The sequence below is a fragment of the Oryctolagus cuniculus genome, chromosome 12, assembly GCF_051225735.1.
Source record: "Oryctolagus cuniculus isolate XC-2025 breed Fujian yellow rabbit chromosome 12, ASM5122573v1, whole genome shotgun sequence".
NCBI lineage: Eukaryota > Metazoa > Chordata > Mammalia > Lagomorpha > Leporidae > Oryctolagus > Oryctolagus cuniculus.
The window spans coordinates 86,757,027-86,776,845 of NC_142878.1; the positions used below are offsets into that span (position 1 = coordinate 86,757,027).

At 43.3% G+C, this 19,819-nt stretch overlaps 1 protein-coding gene and 2 long non-coding RNA genes across 19 annotated transcripts in view; 1 reads left to right on the plus strand and 2 right to left on the minus strand.

The window, feature by feature from the left end:
* USP3 (ubiquitin specific peptidase 3) overlaps positions 1-19,819 on the plus strand; it is a 100,648-nt gene that overhangs the window by 78,092 nt on the left and 2,737 nt on the right. For all 16 annotated transcript variants that reach the window (XM_002718174.6, XM_070054360.2, XM_008268922.5 and 13 more), the window contains 6 exons: positions 5,364-5,510; positions 9,999-10,105; positions 10,245-10,325; positions 18,761-18,879; positions 19,161-19,274; positions 19,388-19,455. In XM_002718174.6, the coding sequence (XP_002718220.1) occupies positions 5,364-5,510; positions 9,999-10,105; positions 10,245-10,325; positions 18,761-18,879; positions 19,161-19,274; positions 19,388-19,455 (636 nt within the window). The remainder of the gene's footprint in view (positions 1-5,363; positions 5,511-9,998; positions 10,106-10,244; positions 10,326-18,760; positions 18,880-19,160; positions 19,275-19,387; positions 19,456-19,819) is intronic.
* Positions 153-6,377, minus strand: LOC138844700 (uncharacterized). Of its 2 annotated transcripts, none has more exons than XR_011380934.1 (2): positions 6,190-6,377; positions 153-334 (listed from the first exon to the last, which is right to left on the minus strand). It is a non-coding gene; the product is annotated as an uncharacterized LOC138844700 (long non-coding RNA). The 2 variants fall into 2 exon arrangements; XR_016218242.1 differs by lacking the exon at positions 6,190-6,377 and adding an exon at positions 2,085-2,359.
* LOC149123145 (uncharacterized) lies at positions 11,580-15,446 on the minus strand. The gene is made up of 2 exons (XR_016218241.1): positions 15,244-15,446; positions 11,580-12,028 (listed from the first exon to the last, which is right to left on the minus strand). It is a non-coding gene; the product is annotated as an uncharacterized LOC149123145 (long non-coding RNA).

Below are 19,819 nucleotides of genomic sequence, written 5' to 3' on the forward strand. Positions count from 1 at the left end.
TTGATTAGATCTAGAGATTATCTCCTGGGTAGAGCTGTAGTACAGGACCACTACACAACACACAGGTGTGACACTGGGGGTGGGCTTTGTCCTTAGAGCTCAGGTTCTATTGGGTGTGCAAGGTAGGTCCTTGTGACAGACCTTTGGGGAAGTGCAGTTGAGTCTGGACTTCTGTTTCTGTTTATTGATAATCCCAAAATAAATTTCATTTGAATTTAAAAATCACATTTTCCTAGATTCACAAATCATAATATCAGGATAGCTTGATCCCTTGGAATGAAGACTGAAATCTCTGAAATCCAAACATGCATGTAGACATAGGAACAACTTTCACCTAGGGGAAGGAAAAAACACACTCTGAATGTAATCAGCAGCTTGGATATAGGAACCATCGAGGTTTTTCTTTTTTCTCACTCTAGTCAAAGCCAGTCATCTAACAGGGTAGATTTTCCTAAAGTTTTGACCTTTTCCAATATATATCTCTACTTAAGTACTATATTTCTTATGGCGTCCTAGTATCCCCAGCTCTTCTGAGCCTTTTCTTTCTTATAAAAATACTTTAAAATTTACTTTAATAGGCAAAGTATACATAGTTCAGAATTCAAAAGGTTAAAAAGAATATGCACTGGGTGTTTTTTCTTTTGTTGTCTTCCCAGGAAGTCACTGTTTTCTAGCTGCAGACTTAGTTCCTAGATTTTGCGTAGTCCTTTCATTGACTGCTAATCTGGGTATATAGCAAGTGTGCATGTGTGTTTGTATGTAAATGTTAACATGAATGATAATGTCCTTTTTTTCTACTTTGAGGTTATTCATATTTATAAATAGCTTCATCCATTTTATAGTTGTATCATAATTTGTGTAAGAGTTCCCTACCCATGGTTATAGACCATTTCTAATCTTCTGCTGTTCCAAACAATGCTACAATGAATAGTCTTATGCATACATGTGAAACCATCTAAAAGAGTAATTTTTGGGTCAAAAAGTGATGCTTTTGTAATTTTGATAGTCTTTTCTGCTGGCTTTTGCTACTTCTTCGCTTCCTTAACATGTTTGTGCTGTTGCCTGGCTCTTTGCCTGTGCGTGCTTCTGCGTACAGTATTACTCTGTGGGTCCTCTTTCTTTATGATCCAGCTTAATACTAACACCCTCTTAGAAAGTCTTTTGATGATTCAAATCAGGTCATAGTGGTTATTCCATTGCTTTTTATATTATACATGTACTGTTTTTACTTTTCTTGTACAACTTGATTTAACATATTTGCCTTGACTTCCCAAAACAGAGTTCTTTAGTTTTTTTCATCAATTATTGTTTTAAAATAATGGATGAATAAGTTGCTGAAACATTTTATTTATTTGCTAGCTGTCTGTATGTGATACTCTAACAGTAATCCTTTGGTGTGTTTGTGAATATAGAGGGGCTTAAAAAGTACTGTGCTGTTGATATATTTAAACAGTGTAGTTTTTCCTGCTAGAATTTTGCTATTTTTGTGTGTAAACACAAATACATTTTTGTCTTTTCATTTTATGGTGCTTTTATTTTGAGGAAACTCAGCCATGATTGGTGCCAAACACTGGCTAGAAATAGCTAAATTTAACCTATTTTGCTTTTACAAGTATTTTGGCTAAGACAGAAACTTGAATTCTTTTATGAATGTTAAATATGAACACAACCTAAAGTTCTGAGATGCATTAAGTATTTTAAAGGAAGTTTGTTCTAGAATGATAAAATTTGATTCTATAGAGGCATTTCCTGTTCCTTATTGGATCTCACCATTTCAAGATTGTGGACTAGAATCCAGTAACAGATAGAAGGGATGATATGAGTGTGTGGGGCTTATATGAAAATAAATGTAACTCCCCACGTTAGCAGGAAAAAAAAGATCATGGACTGGCACTGCTGAACACAGAGTGGTCCATGGTGTACAGCTGCATGTCCCAGCTGTGTTTCTTGTAGCACACCTGCGTGTCTGTGTTCTGTGGTGGTGTTTCATTATTTGAGATCGTTGCTTTTTATAGTCAGGCACATGCAGAGTAACATTTTCTTTGACTATTTTTCATTGGAACATTTCTTGAAGATTGGGGTACCTTTGATTTCTGTTCATTGTGCCACAGCTTTCTGTGAAGAGATGGCTGCCCCCATGGTTGTGGGTGCCATGCTTCAGCGGTGGGCTTCCTTCTTGGTCCTCCCACCAGAGGGGATGCCGAGGCTGTCAGAGGCTCTCTGGGTTGGCGGTGTGCCCTCCAGCTGTTACACTCTGTGTCTCACGGAGACACAGAGGGCAAGCTCAAGTGAAGCCAAAAGACCAGTGTTAAAATGGGAGCCAATGTCACTTCCCTCACCTCCTCTCTTCTTTCCCAACCTGTCACAGAGACAGACTCATGGCTCTTCATAAATAATGTCCTCCCTAATACACACCCAGCTGTTTGGTGACATTGATGAAATCTGTGTTCCAAACGCCACACCCCGAATGTGGAGAGACGCCTAAGCTGACTGCAGAGGGAATTCTGAAGACCAGATTACATAACTGGGGAATAACTGAAAAGCTAACTGAAGTTTGTTGAATTTAACATACTAAATAATGCTGATTAAGGCTTTCAGATAAGTCAATGAAATGATATACTCAAATTTTTAAAAACGGAATTATAGATGTCTTTTCTGTCAGAATCAGAAAAATTGCCCCCTGTAAAAAGGCAGACACTGTTTCCTGGTGCATTTACAAGCTGTAACAGATGCTCATGACTTAGCTCATGTAGTTGAAGTCGGCGTTTGCAGGGCGGGTATTTGGCCTAGCAGATGAGATGCTGATATCTTACACTGGAGAGCCTGGGTTTGATTCCCAACTCTGGCTCCCAACTCCTTCCTGCTAATGCAGACCCTGCGAGGCAACAGTGATGGCTTGAGTCAGTGGGTCTCTGCCACCCACATGGGAGACCTGGGTTGAGTTCCCAGCTCCCTACTTTGGCTCAGCCCAGCCCATTACAGGCCAGGAGGAGTAAATCAGCCAACAGGAGCTCTCACCTGGTTTTTCTGTGTCTCAAGTAATTTGTTTAATGAATATTTGTAATAGTATAAGATTTTTTATTTTTTTAAATTTGGGGAGGCATAGAGACAGAGTGAGCTCCCATCCACTGGTTCACCCCACAGACACCTGCAAGGACCAGGACTGGAAACAGTCCAGGTCTCTTATTTGGGGAAGAGACTCAACCACTTGAGCCATTACCTGCCACTTCTCAGGGTCTGTTTTGGCAGGAAGCTGGACTTGTTAGCCAAAGCCAGGCATTGAACCTGGGCACTCTGATAAGAAATGTGGACATCTTGACTGCTAGGCCAAATGGCCATGTTCAAAATAATGTATTTTGAAAAATCATAGTATAATTGAAAAGCTCATTAATGTACATTAGATTTTGATAAAAAAAAAAAAAAACAAAAACTAGACAGCTCCCATGCACTGGTTCACTCCCTAATTACCTATAACAGTCAGAGCTGGGGGTTCAACCCAGGTCTTCTACATGGGTGGCCAGGGCCCAGCCACTTGAGCCATCACTTACTATGTCCCACGGTCTGCATTAGCAGGAAGCTGGAAACTGGAGCCAGGGCCAGAAATGAAACGCAGACTGTTAAGAGATGGTTATGCATTCATGATAAAAATGCACACTGATATAACTACAGGGTACTGGTTTTCACGACATTTTAGGAAAATAATGTAGGGTATGAATGAAATTTTTTGTATGTGTTAGAATTTCAAATAATACTAATCTTACCTATTGAGTCATGGAAAAAAAATGGACATTGTGTTAACTAAGTTAAAAGCACGTCCTTAGGTCTGTAAAGGAATCTATTAGTCAGCTTTTCATTATTCTAACTGAAATGCTCAAGGGAAGCTTCTTGGGAAGGAAAAGGTTTATTTTGGCTTTCGGTTTAGAGGTCACAGTTCAGGACCGGGCGGCTCCGTTTATCTGGTATCTGGTGGAGGCTGGCTGTGGTGTAGTGGAACAGTCATGTGAGCCAGGAAGCAAAGAGAGGAGCCAGGCCCAACACAGCCAAAATAACCAAGCCTCTGAGTTCTGAAGAGAACTTCCTCCTGAGGGCCACCCCCCTACCCCCGTGACCAAAGACCTGGCTCCACCTCCTCAGCACCACAATTAGATGAAGTCTTAATCAGATCACTCTGAATCCATCAACCTTTAAAAGTTAAACATCTGTATGAGTTTGGGAAGCCAAGTTCTGTTTAATCCATAACAAGGAGCTACCAACTTTAAATGTTTTTGATTGTAAATTTTTAACATTTTTACTCATGAGCCTTAAATGAAATGCTTGAATGTATTTTATATTTAGTTGCAATACACAATAGTTTAGAAGAAGCTGTAGTGAAATGCTAAAGTGACGTCTGATTTTTAAGTTCCATACTTAAGGGAGATTGTTTTCATAAAGTACAATTTCCAGGAAAATACATATTGAAAGAAACTCTGATTGAAAGAAATTTTGTTTATGGAACTGTGGCCTAGAAGAGTGATTGACTTAGAAGAGTGCTTTGACCAGAAAAACTTAGAAGACTGACTGAAGAGAACTTCCATGCTGGCAAGCTACCTTTTCTGTTAGTTTTGTAGAAGTATTCAGTATAATATCGCTTTATTTATTTTACCAAATAAATCTACCCAGACCTTCTACCTCTGCCTCTTCATTACAGTTCACTTGTGCTTGACCTGTAGCTTTCTGTCTGAGGATAGTGTAAGAAGCAATCTAAGAATATATATATATTCAAGTTTTAGCATAGATCATGACTGGGGAGTGAACTAGTAGATGGGAGCTCCCTCTAATAATTTTTTTAATGTTTATAGTATTTATTTCCCAAAGATGTCTTTCGGATCAGATTAGGAGGCAGATAGAGAATATCAGACATCTTTAATTACTTAGGTAAAGTTTTTCTTCTCTCTGCCAGTGTTTAGAATCTTCTAACCTAAGGAGTTAGTGTTGGGTTCCTTCCTTCTCGTGGCGGTGGCTGACGTGTGACTCGGTGCGGGTGTGATGTGAAGTGTTAGCATGTGACTTCTGGAGAGGCCGTGTGAGACAGTGGGAGGCGCCAGCGTTTTGCTCCCATCTGTCACTGTGTGGTAGGACTCGGGCAGTCACATGCTCCCCTTTTTGCCCTTTAATTTTCTCATCTCTAAAGTGAAGAGGTCAGCTGAGGAGGTCGTGACGAGTCCAGGTAGCTCTGATGTTCTGTGGATTTCAAACGTACTTTTACTGAACTAGAATTCTTTCTTGGAGACAGCTTTCCTGTGTTGCGCTGCGGTCCTGCCTGGCACTCTCCCCTCTGGGCGATGGAGCCTCCCCAGTGACCGAGTGTTTCTGTTTGCTTCAAGGGGCTACCAGCAGCAGGACGCACATGAATTCATGCGCTACCTTTTGGACCACCTACACTTGGAGCTCCAGGGCGGTTTCAATGGTGTTTCCCGCTCAGCAGTTCTGCAGGAGAATTCCACTCTGTCTGCAAGTAGCAAATGCTGCGTGTAAGATTTAGTTTTTGTTTTTTAGGTGGATCGCAGACGTTTCTGTTGGGGTTGCCATGTGTTAGACTTATAGTGGAAGGGGCTCTTGACATTTCCTGAAACTCAGGGGCACCTGACCCTGTGACCAGAATGGACCAGCTTGTGCCCCTGCCCCCAGACTAGAGGCGTGGTGTATTTATATCTTAGTGGAGTTCTGATGGGTGTTGTTTGTTGTAGATTATTTTTAAACTTAGAACAGAAAATATTTGTATTATCTGGCCTTAAGACTTTCCTCCAAATGTAACAAGTAATGTATGAGACTTAATTTTCATATATCAGAATAATTATTTGTTCACTAAAAAAAGCTTAAACATTTTGAAGCTGAGTGTTCCTAAAACTCCATTTTGAAGCCATTTTTCTAAGACTTTTCTTTAATTAAATCAAGATATTTTTAAGTTCTAGAAATTTTTTCTTGTCCCTCCGTATTAAAAAAAAAAAAAAAAGCACCTTTTGGATGGCTTTCCCATTTTCTGATAGCCCAGAGCATATACTGAGATCAGAACGTTTGTTTTGCTTGAGAAGGGATGATTCACTCTTTCCACCTGCATTTTGGTCAATTATAATCTCCTTTTCAAATCTGTTGAAAGATTTTGTTAGTATTGACCTACACAGGAAAAGGACTTAAAAGAAACCAGCTCACCAAAGAAGAGAAGAGAGTCACTAATGTCTCAGGGTCACCGTAGTGCTGCCTGGCAGTCCATGCATCTGACTTAGAAGGCTGGGGCGTTTCAGTGACGGGCAGCCTCACAGCTAGCCTGGCCGCAGCGGAGAATGGCAGCCGTGTGGCCTGCCATCGCCATCCTCGTTTGTCCCTCTCCATCCTGGAAGCTATTAGAGTCCAGGGCAGAAAGGGAAGAACCTGTGACTGGGTAGAATTGTTCTTCCTGCTAGCACCAAATTAAAAATAGTATAAAATGAAAATTTTGGTTTGTATTTTATCCTGGCACATTTATACACAAAGGTTATCACATGGACTCCAGGATAGTCTGTGTGAGGCGAGAGGGGTCTGTGCTGTTACCCTTTTGTTTGGTGCCCAGGGCATCCTTGAGGACCACTCTGGATAATACTTAAAGGTGTCCTTTTAGTTTACAATGAATTTGCAGTATTAATTTTTACCCTTTTGTGACATTTTCAAGAATAGTAATTGCAAATTCCATTAGTTAGGAAACAGAAAAAATTTGTCATAAAATATTAAAAATTCAGATTTCTTAATTTCCTTCACTGTCACTTTTAAAGATATTTGCTAAAACCAGAGAACGGTCTCCCATGCAGACACACCCACCCCTACCGAAGGCGGCATGGTGAGGGTGGGAAGGCAGAGGGATACATGGCAGATGTATCTTTTTGGTACATAAAAAACCATTTGTGTCAAAGTAAGGGACGTTAGCACAAGAGCCAGTCCAAGTATTCAGTCTGCAAACACTCTTGGTGCATAGATGGAAGTAGAATGGTGATATTGACATGTGTTTACCAATTTTCCTTTAAACTGAATGGCATACACTTCAGATAGCCCGAACTTGATTAGCATTCATTTTTCAGAGGAAGCGATTATCAAGGAAGGACTACACTGAGTTCAAATGTACTGCTTTTTTTTTTTTTTTTAAATCACTTATTTGAGAGGCACATCTCAAACAGATGAGACTTTCATCTCCTCATGTACTCCTCAAATGCCCACAACAGCTGGGCTTGGGCCAGGATGAATCTAGCAACCCAGCACTCCCACAAGAGTAGCAGGGACCCAAGTACTTGGGCCATCATCTGCTGCCTTCCCAGGTGCATTGGCAGGAAGTTGGATCAGAAGCAGAGGAGGCAGGACTTGAACTGACGGAGATGGGATGTGGACATTCCAAGTGGCAGCTTAGCCTACTGTACCACAAAACATACTCCCCTATACTATTTTTTAATGAAGCCATTTCCGTTTTACTTAAGGCAGCTTTCTATGTGAGCATCAGTGTGAAAGGATCAGTTGTTAACACCTTTGCTTTCAGATTTGTTTGGTAAGTTTGTGATACAGATACTAAATGTAAAACCTAAAACTGTGTCCTACAGTTCCTAATGGATCTTTTTTTTTTAAAGCTAGTTTGTTTTACAAACATTCTCTGTAAAGAAAAAACTACAGTCTATTTCTTTTGTTCGTAAAGGAATCAACTTTTCTTACAAAAGAATTGCTTGGAGGTCAGTGTTGTGGCACAGTGGGTTAGGCTGCTGCCTGTGATGCAAGCATCCCACTTCTGATCCAGTTCCCTGCTAATGTGCCTGGGAAAGCAGTGCAAGATGGCCCAAGTCCTTGAGCCCCGTGCACCCATATGGAAGACCCGGAGGAAGCTCCTGGCTCCTGGCTTCACATCAGCCAAGGTCTGGTGTTGAGGCCATGTGGGGAGTGAGCCAGCAGATGGAAGCTTGCTCCCTCTGTAACTCTTTCAAATAAATAAATAAATCTTGAAGGAAAAAAAAATTGCTTGGGTAGGGTTTGTGTGCTTCATCACTGCAGTGGGTTTAATTTGGACTGGCTCAGAAAATGCAGTTCAGAAGATTAGGAGTAACTGACTACAAGTGACAGAAACCACCTCTAATTGCTAGTAGCAAAAAGGACATTTACTGGCTCAAGTAGCTACATCAGTGCACAAAGATCAATATATAAACCTTTACAATCAAAACTACCTCAATATCAGCTAGTAATATATTGGTTAAATTAGAAGGAGCATGGGGTTAAGATCATCTGCTCAGGCCAAACCAACTGTGTCACCCTGGGCCACATTTCTTACATTTTGGGTCTCACTTCTTGAAATGCAAAATGGGGATGGCAGTATCTACCTTACAGAACTGTTGTGGAGCTGACTGGATTAACGCGGGGAAAGTGCTGAGAGTGGAGCCAGCCCGTGGCAAGTGCTGTGTCAGTGCCTGCGATTCACGCTCTCGCTGGTGCACTTCCGCAGTTGTTCTTGCGTCCATACTGTGAAGGCTGAGCTGCTCTCAAAGGAGACATTTGTTCAGGGTACTTATTTATGGAAAACAGAGCAAGAAGCAGGTATAATCTGACTGCACACTGGTAACATTGTGGCAAATGCTGCAAGTACTTTCTTGTGGGTCAGCACTCCTCTACAAGCTCTTTGCACTGCACAGGTGTAACTTCATCTTCGCCCAGCCTCTGAGGCAGGCACCCCTCCTACTCCTGTTTTACGTTTGATGGAGTGCAGGCAGTAAGAGGCTAAGTAACATTAGGGCAGGTGGTTTTTTATTGTTTGTGAAGTATACTAGAATTTTTTTTTTTTTTTTTTGGACAGAGTGGACAGTGAGAGAGACAGAGAGAAAGGTCTTCCTTTGCCGTTGGTTCACCCTCCAATGGCCACCGCGGCTGGCGCGCTGTGGCCGGCGCACCGCGCTGATCCCATGGCAGGAGCCAGGAGCCAGGTGCTTTTCCTGGTCTCCCATGGAGTGCAGGGCCCAAGCACCTGGGCCATCCTCCACTGCACTCCCTGGCCACAGCAGAGGGCTGGCCTGGAAGAGGGGCAACCGGGACAGAATCCGGCGCCCCGACCGGGACTAGAACCCGGTGTGCCGGCGCCGCTAGGCGGAGGATTAGCCTAGTGAGCCGCGGCGCCGGCCGAAGTATACTAGAATTTAAAAAGAAGATCCTGGAGAGGCAGAAAGAGAACGCCCCTGTGCTGGTTCACTCCCCAAATGCCCACAGCAGCTGGGGCTAGACCAGAACCTGGGAACTTCGTCCAGGGTCCCCCATGGTGGTGGAAGGGTCCCAGGTGTTTGAGCCATCACTGCTGCCTCCTGGGAGCCGCATGAGCAGCCAGCTGGAGCCAGGAACAGAGCTGCGGGTATTGAACCCAGTTCCTCTCAAGTGGGATGTGGGCATCTTAACTGCCTGTCCTAAACCCCAACCTGCATAGTGTCATTCTACATGCCCAGTGTTTTCAATTGTGAGGTCTTATCTCCAGCAGGAATGACTAAATCTATATTAAATTCCTTTACCTCCTTTTCTCCAAATCTCAGTAAATCTAAAACTATGTCAGATTGAGGATATGGTGCAACGTCGGGTAACATTGAGAATTCCCTGTAACAAGTGAGGGCTTTCCAAGATGCAAATAACAAAGGCGGTTCCCCCTTTTCTGAGGGATATTTGTAGGGTGGAGGGGCGTGGATAGAAGGGGCCATCTTGCCCTGTTGTACATCATATATGTGCAGTGTTGATTGTAACAGCAGTGGGCACTGGTAGTTACTTGAGGAAGTAGTGGGACTGGAAGAGGGGCTTGAGGGGAGGCTGGTGGCTTGAACTTTATTCAGCATATGTCTATATAGCTTTGAGAGTATTATATTTTGTAATTGAAATATAAATGATATATTCCCCTAAAGGGAGTAATCTATAGGCTATTATTTTTATTTTTAATGTCAGGATGTCTTTTTACTAAGATGTTTTCCTGTGGTGATTTTCTCTAGAAATGGAGCATCTACAGTTGTCACAGCTATATTCGGAGGCATTCTCCAAAACGAGGTTAACTGCCTCATATGTGGGACAGAATCTAGAAAGTTTGATCCGTTCCTAGGTAAGACATCTTTGGCATGTAGATGGATATTAAGACAGTAAAGAGAGCAATCTTCATAAATGTATCAGTTTTTGAAGTTATCTTTGAAAATATACTTCTATGCCTTTAACAGTTCTCTGCTTTCTTGCCTCCTTTTAAGACCTTTCATTAGATATTCCAAGTCAGTTCAGAAGTAAGCGCTCTAAGAATCAAGAAAATGGGCCAGTTTGCTCACTACGAGGTAAGGATATTTTCATGTCCTAAAATTCCTGTTTTGGTTAGACTGGATTTATACAAGCTCCATTTGTATTGCCATGTGATTAATATCTTTAATGATTCTTTGCTATAACTTCAAAAATGTCACACCTGAATGTATTCTGCTACAAAAAACCATTCCATTTAATAATAGTGTCTGTCACCAGAAACTAGGTAAAGCACAAATTACTACTCACCTTTCTCTTTATCTTACTACTGGCTTTAAAATTGAAGGTCAATCACAAGAAGTTTTATGAGCAAATGAAACAGTTATTGTATGGATATTGTACTGGTTTCTGTAGAAAGAATGAATACTCAATGAAGTTACCAAGTGAATGTTGTTATTCTTTTGTATGAATAGTATCTTGAGAAATTTATTGACATAACTGTTGGTTAAGCCACAGGTTTTGCTTTTAACTGAGATTAGTGAAATTCACATTTACTTTGGGAGATTTTGACTGAAGTTTTTACATCTTAAGATTTTATCCTTGACTATCAGTATACAGGTAAGTCACCTTAAAAATGACTGTTACTGCTAGTTATTTAAAGAAACTAGGATTAGACAAAAGGAGGACCTAGTCTATTGTCTGTCATAAACTTTACATTGAAGTTCCTAATTTCTATGTTCACCAAAAATAATTCTTCAGGAGTTAGCATTATGGTGCAGTGAGTTAAGCCACTGCTTGCAATGCCAGCATCCCATAGTGGAGTGCTGGTCCAACCTGTGCTGCTCTGCTTCTGATCCAAGCTCCTGCTAATGCACCTGGGAAGGCAGCAGATGTTTCAAGTCCTTGGGCCCCTGCCATCCATGTGGAAGGACAGGGTGGAGTTCCTGGCTCCTGGCTTTGGCCTGGCCCAGATCTGCCTTGTGCAGCCATTTGGGAAGTAAATCAGTGAATAGAACATCTCTCTCTCTCTTGTTCTCCCTTTCAAATAAATTAATTAATCTTCATAAAATATGTATCTTTTAAAATTATTCAGCATTTTGTAGTATTATGATTGTGTATGTGTGTCTAGATGGCATACACTTTTTGTTTTTAATTTGAGAGGCAGGGAGATACTGAGCTTCCACCTACTGGTTCACTCCCCAAATACTTGCATAGCCTGGGCTGGGCGGGGCCTGAAGCCACCAGGAATGCAATCCAGATCTCCCGTTCTTGAGCCACCACCACTGCCTCCCAGGGTCTGTGTAGCAGGAAGCAGGAGATAGGCTTTAGAAAGAAAATCCAACCCCAGGTGCTCAGATGTGAGATGTGGACATTTTATTCATTAGATCAAATTCACACTCCAACACATACAACTTTAAAGAAAAAAAAAAAGTGTACTGTCCAGTATGGTAACCCAAAGTCATGTGTGGCTATTGAAATAGAAGTTAATCAAAGCCGGTGCCGCAGCTCACTAGGCTAATCCTCCGCCTTGCAGCGCCGGCACACCGGGTTCTAGTCCCGGTCGGGGCGCTGGATTCTGTCCCGGTTACTCCTCTTCCAGGCCAGCCCTCTGCTGTGGCCCAGGAGTGCAGTGGAAGATGGCCCAAGTGTTTGGACCCTGCACCCCATGGGAGACCAGGAGAAGCACCTGGCTCCTGGTTTCAGATCAGCGCAGCGCACTGGCCGCGGTGGCCATTGGAGGGTGAACCAACGGCAAAGGAAGACCTTTCTCTCTGTCTCTCTCTCTCACTGTCCACTCTGCCTGCCAAAAAAAAAAAAAAAGGTTAATCAAAATAAAATTCAGTTTAGTCCCACAGTTTAGGTGTTGAACAACCAGATATGGCTACTATACAAAGTACTTGAGTACTACAGAAAATTCTACTGGACAGTGCTACACTAAAGCAAATTATCTAGTAGAAAAATAACTTTATACTGTGGAAGAGATTGGCTTCCCTGTGTTGTCGGCCTTCTATGCTTTGTGAGACATATGGTAAATTATAACTAGGGAAGCAACAAGGTCTTGCTTGTGGCTTGGGTAGTCTCTGGAAATGGCTCAAGGGGCGACTGCATGGATCCTGAACGGTAAGGATGGAGCAGCAGCTCTGTGTGGAAACGCAGTCAGTGCTCACTGTACCCCACCCAGCCAGTGTGAGCTGCCTCCTCTGAACAGGAGAGCAGAGGGTATGCGAGGGAAGCCCCATTGTTTCCACTCACCCCCAAAATACGTGGCTACAGAGTATTTCTCCAAAACTACTTTTGGCCTATGTGAGATTAGGAAAATCTATTTGATATCACATTATATGTAGGGCATGCCAATGTGTTAATCAAAAACATCTCATTGACAGTTAATTTTTAAAGGAATTGAGTAGCCTCAGACTATGTAATCAGAATGGGATAACTTCATTTTACAAATTCTTCAGTAAGAATGGCAATAATATCAACATTAGTTAAAGAAAACCCAGCTGTTCATTATAAATACATGGATATGAAAACAAAACAGCTGATGTTTAAGAAAACCCATTAAGTGCAGAGAGATTTGGTTAGAAGACCCAGAGGCATTGGTTTGTTCAGCCTTCTTTCCTTCTGCACCGTGTTCCTTCCACCCCACCCTGTCCTGAGTTGGTTACATACGTGGTTTTTTAAAGTCCGACACTTGATCTTTGTTAAAGTGCTGCTGTCAGCTTAAACAAGTAGAGGACAGGGTCCAGTAATTCCGCATTCCCTTTCTGTTCGCCACTCTTCTCAGTCCAGGGCACTTCCTGGACGTCCAGGGCGTAATGAGCCTCACAGGACTGATGCACACTTCTTTATTCACTGGAGAGGAGATGCATGCGTGCCTGACAGGTTTTCTACATGTTTTGAGTCCACTTGACAAGAACTGCTTGTGTGCTGTTTTAGTCTTTAATTGTTAAGTTTCGTATTTATTTACAATGGAAGAGTGATGTGAGAAGGCCCCCTGGCATTTGAAATTGCTTAAAAGTTTGCATATTATTTTAAACAGCTCAAATAAGCCCAGTTCTAAAATCTCACAAAGATACCACTGAAAGGAGCTAGAGTTGGGAGACAAAGCCAGCAGGCACCCCTGAGTGTCAGTTCAAGTCCTGGCTGCTCCACCTCTGATCCGTACGCCCTGCTAATGTGCCTGGGCAGGCAGTGGAAGATGGCCCAAGTGCTGGGGCCCTGCATTCCCACTTGGGAGACTCAGATGTAGTTATTAGTGCCTGGCCCAGCCCTGACTGTTGTAGCTAGTTGGGGAGTGAACCAGCGGAGAGTAGATCTCTCTCTCCCTCACCCTCCCTCCCTCCCTAATTCCCTCTCTCTTTCTGTCAGATGTAGTTATTAATTAGCACCTGACCCAGCCTGACTGTTGTAGCTACTTGGGGAGTGAACCTGTGGATAGTAGATCCCTCCCTCCTTCCCTCCTTTTCTCTCCTGCCTGTCAAATAAATATATCTTTCAAAAAATATTTAAAAAGTCTGGATTAAGCCAGGAGGCATGCAATTGATATCACTCAAAAGACAGATACGAAATAAGAATCAATCATGGAAGAACAAGGACCAAGTTAACCGCATTTGCAGAGGAACTCTTTACATACTTAGACCATTTCAAGAGGATCAGCTGGAAAATTACAAGGGAATTTTTAATAGCTACTGTCTCTGGGGAACAGACTGGGAGGGGACCAGCTTTTCTAGAGGCTCTCAATTTTTGGCTTTTAGTCAGATATTACTTGGGTAAGTCTTCAACATGCAGCTAAAAAGTTCAGTAAAGTGACCAAATAGAAAATAGATTCCCAAACATTGCTTTTCGATATTCAGCAAAAGATCTACTCACAGTAGCACTGAAGAATAAATATACTAAGTAGGTAAGGCCTAGGTGAAGAAAATAATCGAGCTTTATACAAGGACAGATGGACCCTCGGCAGACAGAGCCATGCCATGTTCTTGGATGGGAAGGAAGCAGTGGAGAAGGCAGTCTCTCCCCAAATACTTAACTTCATTCTGATTTGTTCAAAACTTCCTCTGGAGGTAGAATTCTCACACGGAGTGGCAGAAGTTTTTGAAAGAAAAGGGGATAGAAACTGGGATAGGAAAAGTTCTAGAAGTGCTAAGATAGCAGGTCCTGGTACCAAAATGTTACATGGCAGAGAAAGCAGTTCCAATCAATGGGAAGTTAGTCACTAGCTGGTGTCAGTGTCCATGAAAGCTTGGGGAAACACTCATTTCATCCCTACCTCAAATCTTTTCCCAGATTAGCTCATTCTGGCAAGGGTATGCTATATCTTGGTAGTGTTCCCCTTAAAGAAATGTTTACGTGTGTTTTAATTATGGTTTTCCTTATTGCCAAGAAACATGCTCATTGTAGAATTGGGGAGAACTTAAGAGAACAACATCAAAATCCCTTATATGCCTACCATCCAGACACACTGTGGTTAAGGGCTTTTATGACCTTGGTACCCATTAACAGTAACCCAGTAACAATTCTCCTCTAACACACTTTGCCCATTCTAGGTATCTCATAAGTGAAATCATACTAAACTTACCCTTTCATGTCTACCTTACTTCACTTACATGTTTTCAAAGTTCATCCATGTAGCATGTGTTAGGTTTTATTTCAAGTTGTAATATTCCATTTTATGTACCACATTTTATTTATCCATCCATCTCCTCCTGACTCTGGGATTTCACCCACGTGTTGGCTCTTGTGAACATGCTGCTGTGAACATGGGTCTATCTGTAGCTGAGTGTCATCTTTCAGTTCTTTAGACTGTGTGTATCCCTAGGAGTGAAACAGGCTTCGCATGCTGTGGGTGACTTTGTGAGGTATGGCCAGACTTTCCCACAGAGGCTGCACCATCTCACAACAACACAGGGGATTCCGATGTCTCCACCTTAGTGAACACGTGTTGTCTTCTGCTTTGGGAGTTGGTGGTGTGGTACAGTGTGTTAAGCTGCTGTTTGACATGCCTGCATCCCTTACCCGAGTGCCAGGGTCGAGTCCCACCTCCTGCACTGCCAATGCACCTCTCTGCTGATGCACCTGGGAGGTAGCAGATAATGGCCCAGGTACATGGTTTCCTGCCACCCACGAAGTAGTTTCTGGCCTTCGCCTGATCCGGCCCTGGCTATTGTGGTCATCTGAGGGGATGAACCAGCAGATGGATGCTCGCCCCATCAGTCTGCCTGTCAAAAAAAAAAACAAAATGTGGCTGTAAAGCCATAGCTCCTTGTGGTTTTGGTTTGCATTTCCCTAATAACTGGTGATGCTAATTATCTTTTCATGTGTTTACTGGCTATTTATACATCTCCAGAGAAATAATTCAAGTTGTTTGCCAATTTCTGAATATTGTTCTAAAACTGTTTTTGCAGGAGTTCTTTGTATGTTGGGGCCGTTAATCCCTTTTCAGATCCATAATTTGTGTTTTCATCCTTATACTGTCCCTTGATATGTAAGTTTTAATTATGATAATTTTTTTAAATTTTGATTAAGTTCCAGTTTAGCTTTTTTTTTTTTTTTTATTGTTTGGTGCTTGTTTTTGGTGTCATATCAAAAAAATCATTGTCAAGTTCAGTGTCACAAAGCTTTCCCCCTGTGTTTTCTCCTAATGGTTTTATAGTCTTAAGTCTTCTGACTAGGTCTTTGATGCGTCTTGAGTAAGGTTCTTTTGCATGTGGATATCCAGTTCTCCTGGCATGATCTGTAGAAAAGACTGCCCTTTCTTAATTGTCTTGTCACTTGTCACTCTTGTTATTAAAAAAAAATCAAATCAGCTGACCGTACAGTTAAGGGTTTATCTCTGCACTGTGTTTCATTTCACTGGTCTCTATGTCCCTATGCCAGTACTACTTTTTCTTCAAGATTGTTTTGGCTACTTGGGGCTCCTTGAGATTTCATAAGCAAATACACATTTTCCATTAACTCTTTAATAAAATATTTACTTATTGAAAGAATTCAAGGGAGAGCGCAATCATCTGTTTGTTCACTCCCCAGATGGCCGTAACAGCCGGGGTTGGGCCAAGCTGAAGCCAAGAGCTTTTTCCAATGCACCTCTCTCCACATGGGTAGCAGGAGCCTAAGCACTTAGCTGGTCTCCCACTGCTTTTCCCAGGAAATTGGCAGGGAGCTGGATCAGCAGTGGAGCAGCCGGGACTTGAGCCGGTACCCATATGGGATGCTGGCACTGCAGGTGGCTTTACCTGCTATGCGCAGTGCTGACCCCTCCATTAAATTTTTGAGGATGACTGCTTTTTATTCTTTTTCATGCTATTGCAAATGGAGTTGTCTTCTGTTTTGAATATTCACTGTTAGTGTTTAGAAACACATTTTTGTGTGTTGGTTTTATATCTTTTCATAAAAATTTCTGCTCTGTGAGATACTAATTTTACTGAATTCAAGTTTACAAAATCATTCATGTTTTTGGTGCTGTACTTAAAAGTCGGTGCTATATAAAGGTCATCTAGGTTTTCTCCTGTGTTAGCCTCTAACAGTTATAGTCTTGTGTTTTACAGTGAAGCTTAGGTTCATTGTGAGTTGAGTGGGTCAGTCTGGCTCAATTTTTTCTTTTGCATGTGGGTGTCCACCTCCAAGCGCCATTTGTTGAGGTCTGTCCCTTAGCTTCCTTGTCAGTCACTTAATTGTGTTTCTGTGAGTCTGTTTTGGGCTCTCCATTCCATTGTGCAGACCAATTCCAATTTGTCTTCTTTCAGCAGCAGGTAGCTTTACGGTGAAGAATTCCTGTTGGCCACTGTCAGTCCTCCAGTTTCGTTCCTCTCCTTCTAGTCGTTCCCTTTGTCTTTTAAAACTTCTTTCAGCGATGTTTTCAGGTACAGTTAACCCCCCCCCCCCCAATCCTTATGATTTTCTATTTATGTCATCTGTGAACTGAGTTAATTTTACTTCTCCCTTCTTTGGATGCCTTTCATTGTTTTCTTGCCAGACTGCTCTGGCTGCAGCTTCTGTGTTGAGAAGTGGCAGGAACTCTGTCCTTGTCTTGCTCCTCATCGCAGGGGAGAACGTTTAGTCTTTCACCCCGAGTGTGATGTTCTCTGCGGGTTTCCACAGATGGCCCTCATCGTGCTGAAGTAGTTCTGTCCCCAGTTTGAGTGTTTAAATGTGGGAACTTCCATTTTTCTCTTTTCACATCTTATTTTCCTCCTCTATCCGCCCTGCCAGGGCCAAAGCTCTTTATGTGAGGAAACAAACAACCTGCCCAGGAAAGCTTCCGCGCACCCGGCTTCAGAGCTCCGTGCGCCGCGGAGGTCAGGTCAAAGGGACTCACGATGGGTGGAGTCGGGGCTCTTTGTGGCCAGCGATGGGGAGCAGCATCTCTAATTCCCGGTTTATGTTTAGTGTCTCGCGATTGGTTGAAACAATGCACCCTCCTAGGAACCATCCTTGACATAAAATACCAAGTTGTCAGTGTTGTTTTCATGGGCTTCATTAAGACAAAAGCAAGCACAGAAGGGTCACTGTGCCCAGGAGGTTGGAAAAGGCTTGAAAGGAGAGCAGAGGGGTAGGATGTTCCCCCCAGGCACTGGCCTCCGGCAGGAAAGACACAGTCCCCAGTGCCCCAGCCCCTTGACCTCGTGCACGCCAGTGCAGTACCGACTCACACCTGAGCCTGCGGGGCCCTGCCTGCACCAGCTCCCCCGGGGGATTCTTTCTGAAACTCTTCTCAAGGCAGCTAAGACTGACTCGGGCTAACCAGCCTCCCACACAGGCTGTCCCCTGCTTACAGATTGGGGAGAATCTGTTTCTTGCCTGAGTGGTAGACTCATGGGCATCTGAAGTTCTGTTTTTCCTAAAAACCATAATGTGCATTTTATACAGACTTCAGAACATGACTGACAGTATCCAAAGTTGGCAAACTTTTTCTATAAAGGGCCAGAGAGCAACTATTTCAGGCTTGTAGCACCCAAGGCCCACCCTCTGGGCTCTGCTCCTGGAGCATACACACAGGGGCATGGCTGTACTCCCACGAGACAGTTTACCAAACCAGCTGGCTGCTGTCAAACCCCGGATCCCACAGTTGATCTTTAAAGAGGAAAGTGTGGCTGTGATGGACACAGGGGACTCAGAGTCTGGACCAAGGGTTTACTAGGGGTGAGGAGATAATAAATAATCTATACTAATCAGTAATTAAAAATGTTTACTCTAAGCTTTTTAAATGCATGGGGCTTTGTCCTCTATAATGTAACATATTGAGAGAAAATTTTCACTGAAATTTTATCAGGAAACTATTTTAATCAGGATTAGCCAACTAATTCTCTTATGAAGAGTAAGGCCAACTGCTAGGTGCTGCACACACACCCTCTTCCCCTAAACTAGGTGCAGTGTTTTGTCTCTGGTTTGCAGCTGAGCAAGGATGCTTTCTGAGGTCCTGTAGCCAATCAAGCCGAGACTTAAACCTGGCTCCTTCAGCGTTCACTACCTTTTCTACAGTACACTGCCTCTCTAGGCATCTGATTTAACGCTGCCAAAATCAATTCGGTTCTAGACTGTCTTCGAAGTTTTACTGACTTAGAAGAACTTGATGAGACAGAGTTATATATGTGCCATAAATGCAAAAAGAAGCAAAAGTCCACAAAAAAGTTTTGGATTCAAAAACTACCCAAGGTAAGTGTAGAATTCCAGGTTCTGATGCAATGTCAAGGGTCGGGGGTGGGAGGTGGTACTTGACAAATGAGAAGGCAAATTATTCTCACAGCTGTAGACTATGTAAACTGTTCTGTAGTGGTCCACCCTTCAGAATACACAAGGCATGTGTGGAAGAAAAATTATCACAGGTCAGGAACACCGATGGGGCACCCACCAGTGCTTGGGGGACATCAGCATGGGGAGCGGACTCTGAAAGCTGGCGTTTGTTCACCATCTTTGTCCTTACCTCTGCCATACAGGTGCTATGCTTACATTTGAAAAGATTTCATTGGACCGCATATTTAAGAAACAAAGTTGATACCTATGTAGAATTTCCACTGAGAGGCCTAGACATGAAATGCTACCTACTAGAGGTAAGGTGCTCCCCACGTCCACATGCACGCCTCATGCTGCGGGCGGAGCTCCCGAGGCAGTCACGCTGCTGCCACTGCTCCTGACTCGCGTGGGGCCTCTCCTTGTCCTGCAGCCCGAGAACAGCGACCCGGAGAACTGCCTGTACGACCTCGCCGCTGTGGTGGTGCACCACGGCTCTGGGTGAGTGCCTGCGGAGGGCCGTGGGAGGCACGCAGATGGGACAGCGGAGCCCCGAGTCCTGACTGCAGTTACCCCCTCCCCAGCTCACCGCACTTCACGGGAGGAGGACACAAGGAAGTGCTCCTGCCTCCCCCAGTCGTGTGAGGGTTATTCCTTCTCTCTGGTCTGCTTTTACCTTTAAACTCAGGCTAACCATACTGACACTCGGCACCGTGTGGACAGGCGCACTGAGCTCCGCCTGCGGCGCTGCTGCCGAGGCCAGGCCCAGCCTGCCTCCCCTTTCTCGCCAGGAGTTGGTAGGACCTCGGCATCTCTAGCAGTTTGTCCTCAGCTCGTGGAGCTGTCGTGTGTTCTGCCGCCGCCT